Source organism: Thunnus albacares, chromosome 18, assembly GCF_914725855.1.
Source record: "Thunnus albacares chromosome 18, fThuAlb1.1, whole genome shotgun sequence".
Classification (NCBI taxonomy): Eukaryota; Metazoa; Chordata; class Actinopteri; order Scombriformes; family Scombridae; genus Thunnus; species Thunnus albacares.
Genome location: NC_058123.1, coordinates 24,278,118 through 24,294,129, shown reverse-complemented (window position 1 = coordinate 24,294,129; position 16,012 = coordinate 24,278,118). Strand labels below are relative to the sequence as shown.

The following is a 16,012-nucleotide window of genomic DNA, read 5'->3' as shown; positions in this document are numbered from 1 at the left end:
CCTTTTATGCCATTATTATAATAAAATCACTGTGCAATAAGTGATTCCACGCTGTGGTAAACTAACCAGTAGTGTACTGTATATAGTTGTAGCTTCTGTAGTAAGAGTTCAATAATGATAGATGATAAATGTAAGAAAATCTACACTGACCACTATAAAGGGCGCCTAAATGAGGAAATTTATTTGGTGAAATTGTATATAGTATTGAATAGTTTAAAAGAAAAAGTTTTATTATAATACTAATAATTATAATTATAATCATATAAATGATTTCAAAACTGTTAACCAGTTGTCTTTTGGGAAAAGAAGGCGTTTTTCATTTTGAGATGTCACAGTGGGAAAAGCACAGGTGTAAATAATCAAGTTAATGATGGCTGAAATCCATTTAGCTGCTTTGGCTTCAGGGTCCTGGCATTGTCGATTCTGGCTCACTGCCATGACTAACTGGTACACATGAATACAGGAGTCATCACTGATGTTTTTCCAACTATGACAACTCCCAATGTCAGCTTTGAAAGCGGTCTATTAGTGATGCTTTTTTATGTGTTTCTCTTTTGTTTTATTCCACAGTGTGCACTCTAGCAGCCACTTTGGAGTAAACTTTATGCATTATAAATTGTTGTAAACACAACAGCATTGATGAGTTTATTTACACTGAACAGCAGTTGTGAAAAAGAAACAATAGTAATATTTAAACAGAGTTTCTGGTGAAACTCCCTGGTGAAATAATGAGAGAAATCAAACTATAAAACGTTCTGCAAATCATCTTTTGCTGCATATACGCTATAAAAATACAAATTTAAATATAAGAACCGAAAAGTGGTGAATAAAAACAAAATTACAAGGGCATACTATAGGGTTTGTGCCCAGTTTGACTGATTGATTGATTTTATTTATGGATATAGAAGACAATGAATCCAAGGGATAACATGTAAAAGTGAGAACACTTGTTTCCAACATGGTCCCTGATGTCAGAAAAAACAGGACAGACAGTAATACATGACATCATAGAATCCTCTTTAACAATAAGCAACAAAAATCCAAAGACAATCTTAATATAAAAACAACAGACATGAAACTGGAATCCCTGTCCCACTATCTTCCCTTTTAGTCACAATCAATACGTCCTAAAAGCAGCTTGTGCATCTCATGGGTTAACATTACACTTACGCTAACTGGCTACAAGCTGGAGCTAATCAATACGTAGCAATTAACGTCCGTTTAGCAACTTATTGTTCTCTGTAGTGTCGCGAGCATGGGGCCACGAGCGCATGTTGTTGGTTATAAATAACGTGTTGGCTGCACGAGGCTGCGTCATTTCCTGACAGAGGACGGTCAGAGGCGGGTAAGAGCTGTAGTAACGTCTGAGAAACGGAGGCACCGAGCAGCGGGTCACCTCAACACTGCGACCGGACTGTTAACAGGCTAATAATAACACCAACAAACAAACAAACGGCTGGAATACACTGGTGGATAATTATTTTTGTGAACTTGACGTCGTTTGGAACTAAAACCGAGACCAGAGCAGGATATCATGAACTCCTCGGGACGCTGAGCAGGAGCAGAAAAAAATAACTTTTTGTCTTTTCTTTTTCTTCGTCGATGAAATAGCTTTTCTTTCTGAGTTGCGAGCCCAACAGTGAACTAAATACAGGTAGTTTTCAGTTGCGGTGTTGTTTATTCCGCCTTGTAGTGGAGCTGTTGACGGTGAAGCGGACACCAGAGAAGCGGTGGCTCGGCAGCCACCTGACCTCCTGGAAAATAAGACCGCAGCTAATGACACGCAGGCTGAGATCCTACGTGGCTCATTGCTAAGCTCTCCGGCGGAGCGGGACGAGTTTTCCGCGAGGCTGTTTATCGCACGTCCAGTTTTGACGCACCGTTTTCCACGCGAAGTTTGCAGAATTCAAGTGCTGGTCTCTAAATGATGGTAAGTGCTAATTAACTCATGTCGACTGTGAAATTGAATTAGTTGGACTTAATTGCCTGTTGAAGTTTCCCTTCCGTCCCTCTGTCCTGCAAATTGCGAATAATAAGTGGAGCATCTGCTGGAGAGAGATGGACATGGATATAACCGGAGTGTGCGTCTTCCAGCGGTCGTGATGCCAAGCGCCGGTCTAATCCCGCGCCGCCAGCCCGTAATGCCAGCTCTCTAACCCGCACCAGTGTGGCGCCGTGTCCCGGTCACACCGCCAGGATGAGCAATACCGACCTGGAGCGCATGTCGCTCAGCTCCTCGGCCAACTCTGTGGCCTCCAGCGCGCGGACGCTCTCGGCCAACGTGAGGAAGCTGCACAACGCGCTCAACCTCCTGCTTAACGACTTCGAGAGGGAGCAGTTCATCCACTGCCTCAACGTCTACCACTCCAAACGCAACGTGTACGACCTGGTACAGACCCTCAACGTCATCCTCAACGCGCCCAGCAAGCGGCAACTTCTGCCCATGTTGCGGCTGGTCATCCCGCGCTCTGACCAGCTGCTCTTCGAGCAGTACACTTCGGAGGGCCTCTACTTAAAATCGGATTTAGTTGCGAGCAACGGCAACGCGGAACCCCCACCGGGCGACTTCCCCAGCGCCAGCCCGACTCCCCCGGGACATTTCTCGCCAAACAACCCGCCCGAGTTTCAGGTGGCACTGCGGGGCTCGCCGGACAGCTTCAGCACCAGCAGCGACGGGACAGCTCCCCTGGTGCCTCTCCTCGGGAGGAACTTTATCCACGAGCCGCCGGGTGAGTTGCGGCAGGTCACGATGAAGCGGCACAAGAGCAACGAGGGCCTGGGCTTCAGCATCCGGGGCGGCTCGGAGCACGGGGTCGGCATCTACGTGTCCCTGGTGGAGCCGGGGAGCCTGGCGGAGAAAGAGGGTCTTCGGATCGGGGACCAGATCATGAAAGTCAATGACAAAGTCTTCGACAAAGTCACTCACGCTGAAGCAGTTAAGGTAAGTTTTTTTTTTTTTTTTCTTTTTCTATTTTTCACTTACACCAAACTTGCACACGCACAGCTTTTACAGCACAGACCGCACATTCATGCTTTGGATAAATTAGTAGCCTGCAGCTGTTCAGTGAACTGGCACCAATGTCAGAGTCGCGGGAACTGTTTGCACTGGCCTTGTCCTCTAAACATATATTATCTCCTGTGTATACTACGCTCCAGCCTCATATTAATTATGTATTTGACCTCAGCATCTAAAATGGACCTCTTGTTGCTAACAAGCCCGATTTGCTGAGGGGAATTAATTTTCTTGGCGGGAAGGAGATAAGGCTATTTGTAATATCAACGAGCAACGTGTTGCAGCACCGTAGTGTAAACTGTAGACTGCTACTACTGCTAGGACGCAGGCAGGTAACTAGACACTTTCAAAGCAGCTGGTAACCATAGAGGAGTGTGTGTTTGTGGGGAAGGAGGTGGAGGTTGGCCCCTTATGCTTTGGAGCTATAAACTGAGAATAAAGACCCAGGTCACTTTAGCTCTGAGCACTATTGTCCAGGCCACGGAGTGTAAAGAAAGCCTATTAGCAAATGAGGTGATACAAGAGTATGTCTGATCTGTGTGCAGTGAAGATTGATTTAAAAGGCTATATTGTAAGGACCTTGCAAGGTTTTATGAGTCCTATGAGCTGTCCATGGTGCTGGAAAGTCATCTTGTTTTCTTCTTCTCCTCCTAACTGTTTCTACCTCTCCCTTTCTCACGTCTCTCCTCCATTTGTTATTGATTTTGTGATTGTCCTCATTCACACCCATTTGCCCATGCTGTACACACTCATATTACGGGATTCATTGTTCTTAAAAAAAAAAAAAGGTTCAAGTCAGTTTTAAAGGATCTGGGAAATATAAGTCTTGGTCAGTGCTTTTGCTACTTATATATGGTTTTTCCTTTGTTTTGGAAAACTCATTCTGTACCTGTTCATCTTAACTGGATATTACATATACTCTTTTCTAGCATATTATTGTTGCCGCAATGTTCTTGCTGTGCTGTCCTCTTGGCCAGATCTCTCTTGAAAAAGAGAGTTTAATCTCAATGAAACCTTTTACCCAGTCAAATAAAGGAAAAACAAAAAGAAGGTTTTGACAGATTTCCATCTACTTGGACAGCTCTGGCTCACACTTACTATGAGGGGATAGTTATTTATCAGTAAAAACAGATGACAATGCTGCCTAGACAAAGAGAAATAACTACAAAAGTGCTAACTATCTATATATTCAAACCATCTATAAGCTGCTTTCTAAAATAGTGATCGTTTGTGCGTAGTTGGAAGGTCAGTGGTTTGTTCCCTCTGACAGCCATGGATTACAGCTCAAATTAAGTCCTTTCTAACCTTCAGTGATCTTGAAAAAGTCATCCATGCTTTTATCTCTTCTCATGTGGACTTTTGTAATTCTTTTTATGCACAGCTCAGGCATAAAGCAATCCCCTTCCTTCATTTAATCCAAAATACTGCCTTATAGGCTCTTATCTAATGCCAAGAGATGAGAACATGTTACACCTGGCCTTTACTGGTTGCCTGTGTGTTTTAGAATATATTTTAAGGGTTTTACAGGGTCAGGGTCTTAGATACATTTCAGATATATTTATCCTCTATTCTACCTACTGCAGATGTCTTTTGGTTGCTCTACAAACCTGCCTGATTGCTATGGGTGACTGTGCCTTAATAGTCCTGGCTCCACTGTAGTCACAACTTTGATATGAACACATTTCACATAGTTTCATTGGTATTTTCTCATTGTATTCTGTTCGTAATTTTTGTGGTGTAAAACCACCACCTTGTTAAGCTGTTTATCTATCTATGAGTTGGACCCATAGCCCCCATATGTTCATACATGATTACTGATGGTGTATGGTAAAGTAAAGAGGTCATTGTTGTAGTTTTGCCCTAGGTGTTTCTCTACATCTGCTCTGCAACCTAAAGCCTTTAGTCACAAGACTGCAGCAGAACGTGTCTTCACTTCACATTGAACATGATCTCAAACTGTATTGGATAGAATACCAATGACAGAATTTACCATTCATGTTTTTTCTATCAATTTTCTCCATATTTAAAGTTGTCTCTCATCTGTGGATTACAGACTATTGATTGTTGTTACTGTAAATGAACACTTGGAGAGTTTTTCTCTTGAGATCCCTTTCAGAGTGCAGGTAATTTCTTATGTGAGCAGCTGTGGCCTGTTTTGAGGTTAAGAAAGGTTAGCGGGTGAAAACACACACTCTACAACTGACCACTACTAGTTATACTGTTAGCACTGGTGCTTTACCTACTGCTGTTATCCGTCTTACAGAACAGGCACACAGCCAACAGGAGAGCAGCCGGCCTGAGATAAAATCCCCACTGGAGGTCATTAAAAAATGCTTGTTCAGTTATTTTTATGCATCCTCGGTTTAGTCTAAATGTTATTACAGGCCTTTAAAACTGCAATCATTTAACCTCTGCCTACTAGTGAATCCATCAATACAAACTAATGTTGTGTAGAGAAACATTGTACAAACCATCAGAATTATGTTATGTTATATTCAAATGAAGATACCAAATATGAATAACATGTTGCAGGCGACATATACCATATTTACACCTTATGTAATAGAATCTTAAGTTTAATGTTAATATTTCACTCAGTCTGTGCATCATGTGCCTTCAATGATGTGTTGGAACAACTGGAATATGTGATAATGTCACACAATGTGAAAGGTTCAATTTAAGGGTATACACTCATCGGCCACTTTATTAGGTACACCGTGCTAGTACCAGGTTGAGCCCCCTTTTGCCTTCAGAACTGCCTCAACAAAATTCTGGAAACATTCCTCAGATTTTGGTCCATATTGACACGATAGCATCACGCAGTCGCTGAAGATTGGTCGGCTGCACATCCATAATGCAAATCTCCCGTTCCACCACATCCCAAAGGTGCTCGATTGGATTGACATCTGGTGACTGCGGAGGCCATTTGAGTACAGTGAACTCATGGTCATGTACAAGAAACCAGTTTGAGATGATTTGAGCTTTGTGACATGGAGCATTATCCTGCTGGAAGTAGCCATTAGAAGATGGGTACACTGTGGTCATGAAGGGATGGACATGGTCAGCAACAATACTCAGGTAGGCTGTGGTGTTTAAATGATGCTCAGTTGGTACTAAGGGGCCCAAAGTGTGCCAAGGAAATACCCTCCACACCATGACAGCATTGTTTATGCCAAATTCTGACCCCACCATCTGAATGTCGCAGCAGAAGTCGAGACTCATCAGACCAGGCAATATTTTCCCAATCTTCTATTGTCCAATTTTAGTGAACTTGTACCAATTGTAGCTTCAGTTTCCTCTTCTTAGCTGACAGGAGTGGCACCCTGTGTGGTCTTATGCTGCTGTAGCTCATCTGCTTCAAGGTTTGACGTGTTGTGCGTTCAACGATGCTCTTCTGCATACCTCGGTTGTAATGAGTTACTGTTGCCTCTGTATCATTTCGAACCAAAGTGGCCGTTCTCCTCTGACCTTTGCCATCAACAAGGCATTTTCGCCCAGAGAACTGCCGCTCACTGGATATTTTCTCTTCTTTGGACCATTCTCTGTAAACCCTAGAAATGGTTGTGAGTGAAAATCCCAGTATATCAGCAGTTTCTGAAATACTGAAACCAGCCCACCTGGCACCAACAACCATGCCACATTCAAAGTCACTTAAATCACCTTTCTTCCCCATTCTGATGTTTTGTTTGAACTTCAGCAGATCGTCTTGACTATGTCTACATGCCTAAATGCATTGAGTTGCTGCTGCCTGATTGGCTGATTAGATATGTGCTTTAATGAGCAGTTGAACAGGCGTACCTAATGAAGTGGCCAGTGAGTGTATTTAAAGCTTTTTTCACTTGGGGAAATTATACACAGACCATTGAGCTGTTGATTGTTTTATAAACACTTAGTCCTTGCTTGAACAGCCAAAATACCGACTTTAATCAATAATTGAACTAGTGTTTCCTCAGTCCTTAAACAACAAACCACAACATAAATAAAAACATTTCTAATTGTAAAAGAGATTAAATATATACAGTTTGAATAAATGTCATTTCTTCAATAATTGTATCCATTATAGTTTCTTCTTAAAATCATCTCAATGCATTACGACATTCTTTATTCTAAATGTTTAAAGTCATTTATAAAAGCCACCAGCCGAGTCTAAAAACAGCTTGGTGAAGTTAAGCTTCTGGCACATTTGACAGATGAAATGTCACTTTTGAATAAGCTGCTGTCTGGACGCTCTTGATGAATCCATTTGTGACAGCAATCACTGATCCAGGCTCCTCACCTTGAACTGAAGTCATGCTCCCACAGAATATCCAATTTCAAAGCCCAACTGATTTAGTATTTTGATTCAAATCACTCTGTAATGTGAAAGCCATCACTCACTTGTAGCGACAAACCTTCAGAAAATTGTCACCCATCCCTAAATCTTTACAGAGATATTTGGCATCTTTTAGGTAGTTGTTTTGGTTTCATGACACATTTACTGCATGGTTCAATTTCAGCACTCTCATTAAGCTTTTTTTCCAGCAGCAGCAGGCAGCTGATTTCAGCAAACAAGCTCTTATAAACCCACTGCACACTACCTGTCCATCTCCAAATGGCAGACATCTAGCTAAAGAGCCTGACAATTTTCTCAGGAGTTGGTGGAGACCAAAACAGAGCTTTAAAGGAGAGTCAATATTGGATATCAGATTGTATTCATCAGGTGGATCATCACATCCATGATGTGTAAACAGGCAATTTTCAGTGAACATGTTAGCCGTAAAATCTTTATAAGGTGATCATATGTCAGGGCTGTGTGTCTTTCAGATACATTTGGAATTCTTCTGCCCCCAAGTAGCCAAAAACAAGGATTAAGACCAGGTTTTAGACCATAAAACTCAATCTGATATGAGACAAAGTTTAGATTGAATTTTGACTTTGTCAGCAGTTCTCGCTTATTTGCACAACCAGAATGTTATTAGAAAACTCTCCTTCACTGCCATCCAAGAAATGATAAATCACTAATCCCACACAAACAACAACGTTGGCTTTGAATAAGCCTTTGCAACTTATTTTGTGTTCAACTCATTACCCATTCACACAGTCCCCCTGCTGTATTCCTCCATTTATGCGTAATCCACGCCACTTTAGCAAACCTGTGTTGTCTGATGAGTTCAGGGATGGCCTCTGAAAGCAGCAGATTGTTGTTTTGCCCAGGGGACAAGTCAAGGGCTTATAGCTTTATTTCTTTCTGTCTCTCTTTCTTCTCTTCATGAGAGCCTGATTTGGCCCCAGTCTCTGGAGTCACTGCCAAGGTGAGCCACCCAGTCAGCTTATAGACCTTTTCTTTATCATCTGCTCAGTAGTGTGTGTGCTGGGTGGTCAGGAGACATGATAGGGATAGGGGCATATATCCTGTTGTTTTGGAGCCAGAGCTTCAACAACAAGACAAGCATCAGCCACAGACTGTTGGGTCCCTCTGACTTTTTAATCTGATTGGTCTCAAGTCTTAGAGAGTGTGAGAGGGAGAAACAAAGGCAGAGTGATGACACAAAGACACAAGAAGAGGAGCTGGAGATGACCTTGTTAGTGGACATGTTTTCCTGTCTTCCCTTTTTCTTTTCTTTGTTTTGAACCATGTCTACGGTAATTCTAAGAGATACTGTAGTTTGGTGTTTTTGGGGCGGCAGTTGCTCTGACCAGCCTGTACGGGGTGAGTGGATTAAAAAAAAAAAAAAAAAAAAAAGAATGAAGATGTGTCCGGTCTTCATTGGGTCGACACCTGGGCGGCTGCCAGACACATTGACATGCAAAGACTTGGCCACAAGTCAGAGAAATGGGAAGCGTGTGGCCTGGCACAGCTCTGCAGACTGCTAATGGTCAGTGTGTTGATTAGATGGAGGGAGGCAGATAGAAATCTCATTAAGCTAGAGGACGGTATTAATTGATTCATAGCTTGGAGCTAAGGCTGTGACGATAACCGCATTACCGCAATACTACAGTCATGTGATGCTTACCATGGGGTTGAGCTCATTACCATCATCACTAAATTTTTTATTTTTTTTAAATGTTAACTACAACTGTCATATGTTGGTCTGATGTGCTTGTACTGTGTGATAAATAGTAATATAGTAGAGATGTAGGAGGTTACGTGATATGTTGGAGAATCTGTGTTTCCTGGGCTTGCTCCAGACACCAGGCTGCAAGACCTCTGCATTCCCTCACGAGTATGACCACCCAGGGGCACGCTGTAAGTGGTGTGCGAGAAACTGGAAGCATGGCAAGCAAGCTGGCATCCAAGCTAGGCTAAAGGCTAACACCAGTCAACCAGCTCTCCTGTCAGTCTTCCTCGCCAACATCCACTCCATCGACAATAAACTAGACTACCCAAAACTGCTTCTGACCTCCTGGAGAGAAATGACAAACTGCTTATCTTCACTGAGACGTGGATGCACGACAGTATCCCCGACTCCGCCATCCAGTTAGCTGAGCTAACTGCTCCGCAGGCGGACAGGATTACAGGGGTGGGGTCAGTAAACCGCCAAACCGTGGGGATACGTTGCTTTTTCACTGCAGTAAAAAAAAAATCCATACCATCACAGCCCTACTTGGAGCTGAATCCACGGTTGTGACAGAGGTTCGTCTTGCTTGATGTTGTCAACATATAAAGTTGCTCCAGAGTGCTTGTTGTTGCAGTTGAGCTTGTAGTTACTTAGCTCAAAACCTGAAATTTCCCAAATATTTCTATCATAGGTTGACTGCATAGATAAGCAGCAGAATAACATTGCATGTTATTACGCAACAGCCATTATTTGAACTTAATGCACCTTTATCACCTTAAGGTGATTTGATTCCTTTTGAAACAGGTTCATTCTAAACTGCAATTGAAAATCCGTTAATGAGTTTGTCTCCTGTTTCCATTGTCAGACACAGATACTTCGATGTCTCAGAGGGACAACAGTCATTATTTGCACAACCACAAAAGGTCGTCTAAACATAGATTGTGAAGCATTTCCACTAATGATTGTTGTTTTTCTGGCTATTATAGTGCCCAGGATGAGAGTACCACTCAAGATTCACTGTCCGCTGTTCGAAGAAGTTAAAGTGTACATTTCATAGGGTCTGTGTCTGAGTTAATAGACATATAATGTTTGAATATAAGAGGGAGAAATGCATTCCTGTGAAAAGTGAAAACAAATCTGCACTGCACTCAGGCTGCTAGCTGATTAAACACTGCAGTGAGCAGATTGGAATATATGAGGTACAGTGCCTTTAGGCCTGCCCTCCGGGCTTGTGTTTACATATGGGTATTTGTATGTATCTAGTTACATTGAGTAGCATATTGTCTGTCAAATCACCAAAGAAGTTTGGAGTGCAGCTGTCTGTAAACGTGGGGGCTGATTGTTGCCTAAAGGTGCCCTAAAGATTATACAACACCACAGTAAACAGCACACATGTCATGCTGGTAAGATCACAGCAAAGATGAATTATTTCTCTTCTTTCCTTTTCTCCTCAACTACTGCTAATGTGCCCTTGAGCTAGACACTTAACTGATCAAGTGATGAAAATGTAGGATTTGCTGTCTGGTGAATTTTTTGTTGTAGTGTCATTGAATATGGAAGGCAGTGCTAAAACATGCATGCTGAACATTCCCTGGATAAATAAAATGCTTACTAAATAAACCTACCAATAAACTAGCCTCCTTCTGCCATAGTCCTGTTTTTTTCAACTGAAAGCCATGGGTTTACAGTAAATAACCACTTCTCCAGGGTTTCAGATGGCACTTTATTTCACAAGAAACTCATTTCTGTGCATTGTGTGCTCCCATACAAATAATATATGTATACAAATCATGCTGTGCTTGCTATACTATGATTTATATGAAAGGTGTACCTAAGTAGCTAGAAGAATGCAGTTGTCATTAGAAAAAGTCACCTCCGTCTTATAGCAAATACATTTCATTGAAGTGTAAAAGCTGTAGAAACAGTCATGATGAAGTGAAGGGACCTTTGGCTGGTTTTCAAATGTTTCCTGTTGAAGATTAATGGAGTTATGTAAGTCTAACCTTTTTTTAAAAAAAAATCTCAGCACGTGTTGCTTTAGTCACAAGGGGGTTTATTTATTATATTTGGCTTTCTTAACACTGGCAATATCAATGAGAATTGATTTTCAGTGCTGCAAAGACAAAAAACATTTTGGCCAAAAAAATCAAGGCTTGGTCATTTTTTTCCCCGGAAAGTGTAATTTTTTTGTTTAGAATAATGACTCCAGCAACAACAAAAAGGAGATAATGCAATATACTCCGTTTTCAGTGTGAATTAGTCAAGGGGATTTGGCAATATAATTTAAGAACTTTTCATTCATCTGTCATAATTAATTTAATAGTGGTACGGTTTTTATTATAATACATAGTCATACTTTACTCATATCTCAAGACACCAATTTTCATTTATCTTATCTGGTAATTAGTTCCCATATTATTTATGTTTTGTGAATTGGTTTTCTGGGTTCTCTGATGTATTATTTCTCAGAATAAAAATGTGCTAAAAACAGAGCTACAACCATCATCTAAACTGGCAGAAAGGCTTGATTTTCCCAGTTTTCCCAGTAACAGAACAAGTGCATAGTAAATTTTGCTCTTACTGCAAATTCCTTCCTGTTTGTTTTTGAATGACAGTCAACATGGAAAAACATTGACAGATAACATTTTTTCAGCGAGTGTTTCCCAGTGTTTTCACTCCTCAGCTGAGGTTAACAATATAGTTAAATTATCAGCAGTTAAATAATGATGTACTGCTTTCTATAATACTGAATTATAAAAGTAAATGAAATGCTTTTTCTTTAAAATCATATTTTTATAGCTCTCCAAATCCCATAATTTCCTGCCAACTCAGTGCTGTTTTGGAACTCACTTGTAAACAGCGTTGCTATGACAAAATTAAGGGGTGTATCTTTAATATGGTATAATGGGGACTGAAAAATTGGACTGTCAAAATGTGGATTATTCTATTTGGGTAACAGCAGGATATAATAGAGCAGAGCAGTTTGAATTGTTGAACCAGCTGGGAAAATCTGATTAAACAAAATGAACGGGTGCTACTTCAAAAACTACCCTTGGGGTGCCCTTGAGCAAGACACTTAAAGTAGCATCTAACGGCTCCGCTGGCCAACAGTTATTTGGCCACCGGCTTGTACTGGCCAGCTTCCAGATGTGACCATATGTGGCTGTGTGAGTATGAAACGAGTCATGGCTGAAGTCTGGAGGATCAGCACTTCTTCTTCATCATCTTAAATTTCTGGCAGCCAGAACTCTCTGCCCAAAGGACAGAAAAAATGGATACAGTCCCATGGTGTGTAGATACTGAACACATGCTATCAGTTGGCAGTCCTCATATTGGCCAAATAGAGTTTTGAAGAAATCCCTGAATTTGACTTTACCCTGAACAATGCCTCCTTTTGTGTTGTTTAATCTCACAACTACCATTTTTAAAAAAAAAAAAAAAAAAAAAAAAATAGCAGAAAGATGATAAACGGATGGAACAGTGAATAATGATGTGTTGTCTTTAAAGCATAACAGTGGAACAGTTCAGTACATTCATCATCAATTACATAATTTTACACATTGTCATATAGTGATAAATATTTTCATTAATGATTTTAACCGTATTGTTCAGCCCTTCCATGCAGTGCAATAGCTCAAACTTTACTGTGGCTTCTCAGTTCTATTCTTCTCAGTGATTATCATGTGAAATATTTATTAATTGCTTTAATTAAGTAGGTGGAGGCCAATTCTGACTGGCTTTTGTCTTGTGGCAGGCTGCACTGATGAATATTGAAATGTTTACTGGTGTTGAAGGGTAGACTTGAAGACTGAGTGGGAGATGATGGAAACCCACTGAGAGGAGTCTTTGCTGCAGTTTATACTTAGTAGCAGTCAGGGTAGCATGTTTAAGCTGTTATCTTTCACACTTATTGATGTTTTATCCAGCTATTCTCTTTCTCCTTATTAACCCTTGTTAAATATTTTTGTTTTTCATTTAGAAAAACATTCTCATGTCACAGACAGAAGATAAGATCTTTTACCTTTTTGCCATCACTCACTTTTTGATAGGCCATGCCACTACCTGTACACTAATCTCTTATATCAGCGTAAGCTCACACATGTGCACATAAATACACACATGCAGTATTAACACTATGAGCTGTTCATGACACTAAATAAGGAATGTCTCTCCTCTTTCCTCCCTTTTGGTGTCAAATACAGTATCTCATCATTTCTTCTTAAGGCAGTGTTTTTATTCTCCTCTGGTAGGCCCACTTGGGGTCTGTTAGACAGATTCACTGCCAAAGTGACTCTATTGTAATGGTCTAATTGTTTTACAATGGAGCCGCCAAACGCTTCAGTTCACAGAGAAGGTGTCCTCAATCCATCACCTGGTCTCCACAGCACTAAATCACCGGAAGCAGCCATTAATATCCGGTCAGTGAGCTGTATCCCTCCGTTTCTGGTCACTTCTGTCTGCATGCAGGAAATGACTTATTACATTATTCCCCGGAGTGCTCTGAGTTTAACAGACATCAGATTTAATTATTGAAGGCCTGTGGTGAAACCAGTCACACCACAGGTGAAAATGAAGTTGTTTAAATTAGTGGTATTAGGGACACTGAAATGCCTCTGGATAATTACTGAGCTGTCAGTTTATTAGGTATTCCTGGCCAAAACAGTCTAAATACAACAGTCCTGTATTACTCTTCTTACCTTGTGAGTCAACTGGATTCATATGATCATGACATCATAAGATCATGCGAAAATCCATCTTGTCGGGTTTCAATCCAGTCAGCGTCCTATGAGGACTTTTGCGTGATCTTGTGATCCTGTGAATCCAGCTGCCTTGCAAGGTAAAACGGTAATAGACGGATGGTTCATCCAATCACCTGCCAAGTATTTTTTTTGACAGTGCCTGCCCTTTTTCAAACAGTTTCCAAGCACGACTTCTCAGATGGTTCTGTGTAACAAACAATCTGGTGCGTCAGGTTAGTACTGTTCAGTTTTTGTTGAAATGTTTTGGAGAAGTGTTGAGTAAACATTTTGGTGGAAGTAGAGTGTGGTGCTGTTTAGTGTTGAAACAATTACTCAATTTGACAATAAAATTGTAACTTTAAAACTATATAAACCCACTGGCATTTAAGATGTTTATAATTGATGACAGCAGCAGTTGGGGGGGGGGGGGGGGTGGGGGGGTGAGTCTGGTGTTAGCACCGCCTAAATTAGGTTAAGAAGTGAAAGTGAAGATAAATACATTATTTTTAATCCCAAAAGTTTAAAAATTAAACTCCTCCTGCCATATGGCTCCATTAGAGCAGAATCCAGTGTGACTGGTGTGCAGTGCCGCATACGCAGAGTACGCAGAGCGTGTGGGGCCTCAAGTATCAGGCGGGGGCCCCCAAAATTAAGGTTAATTAATGTAATTATTACATTATAACATTTTAACACAAATTGAAAAAATATGTAAATTATTTATAGACAGGCCTACCACCTGCCTCTCACCTGAAGTTTGCCATATTAGCCTGCTTTATCAAGCTGTTTTTGAATAAGCCCATGAGCGGAGCGACCGTGGGGGCAGAGGGGGCAGCCGCCCCAGGACCCACGCTCAGGAGGGGCCCGCTAGGGACGTAGCGCTCGACCCCGCGGGTGCAGCAGGAATAGGAGAATTTAACTCTCTCAGCTTCTTGTATTCATTCTCTATGGTGGTTCTTATCACTATGGGTGTAATTCCACCTCTCACCACAATATGGGTTGCAATATTATAGTGGCGCTGTCCGTATTTCTGCTCGTTGACTCTGCGGGTAGTGAAGACCGCAGAAGCAGCGATTCAAAGTTTATGACTAACTTCGCTGAAAACTTTATCCAAAATATGAGATATTCGCGTCTTTTTATGTTTATGGTGAATGAAACTTGCCAGATAAAGTTTCAGCCTTCTGAAGCTCATTAAGAGCTATTTGCATTCATGCATGGATGAGGCCAAACTATCCAACCTCACTTTACTGTGTGTTGAGCGGGACATAAACACTAATAAGGACTAATAAGTGGTTGGCAGGTTTGCCACCACGAAGGAGAGGAGGATGAAGTTTTAAAACGGACCGTGAAATGTACAAAGTTTGTTAAACTGTTCGGATTATTTTGTGCCATGGAGGATGGAGAAATACACAAATGGACTAGCGTTACACTAAACTACAGCAGTCTAAGCAGGGACAACAACTGGTGAGTGATACATCCATAATTAGTTTTTATTAACTTAAAAGTTGGTTATGAAGAAATCAGTCAAAATGTTAGATTAATGTGTTGTTGAACTCCATGCTTACCGCATCTCAGCACCTGTCTGTCACTGCCTGTGGTGCTGTAGACTGTCCACTTTGTATTTGAATAGGCCTTGTAGTGTTGTAGACCGCTGTGTCTATTTTATGTTATGTTATTGAACTGTTCGTCAGTCGGTGTATGTGGAGCACCACATGCTGTCCTCAGTGCTGAAACATTTGAACGTGGCTGGCAACCTGTTTTCTTTTTTGTTCTTCAGAACAAGCTTGTCTCAAAGTGGCTTCACTGTATGTTTCCTGAGACATAGGCTTGCATGGCTCAATAACAATTTGTGACTATGAATAGGATATATCAGCTATTTTATAGTTGCAAATTTAAAATGACTGTTTTAGAAAGGCCCCTTGAGAATGCTTTGCCCCCTCTGTGCTGAGATTCCAGCTCTGTCCCTGAATGAGGCATAATGGCAAGTAAGAGACAACATTGCATCATTCGTGTTACATAATTCACATCATTTGCATTTGATATCTGCCAGCACTGAGTCTGATCTGATATCTTCATTTAATTTTCCTATATAAGATAGATGCTTAATATATGTTAACATGTACCTACAGTACTCTAGGCTAAGATTGAAATTAGTAAAACAATGTAAATATGTTCTGACTGCTAATTGATAGGAGCCAGAGCAAACAAACAAATGATCAGAAATT

The 16,012-nt window shown here is 41.1% G+C and overlaps 1 protein-coding gene across 3 annotated transcripts in view; it reads left to right on the top strand.

The window, feature by feature from the left end:
- Positions 1 to 857: 857 nt before the first annotated feature.
- The window catches only part of whrna (whirlin a), a 140,093-nt gene continuing 124,938 nt past the window's right edge, over positions 858 to 16,012 (top strand). For all 3 annotated transcript variants that reach the window (XR_006398802.1, XM_044333397.1, XM_044333396.1), the window contains exon 1: positions 858 to 2,941. Coding sequence is in view for 2 of the 3 variants with exons in the window: in XM_044333397.1 (XP_044189332.1) it covers positions 2,198 to 2,941 (744 nt within the window). In the remaining variant the exon portion in view is untranslated. The remainder of the gene's footprint in view (positions 2,942 to 16,012) is intronic.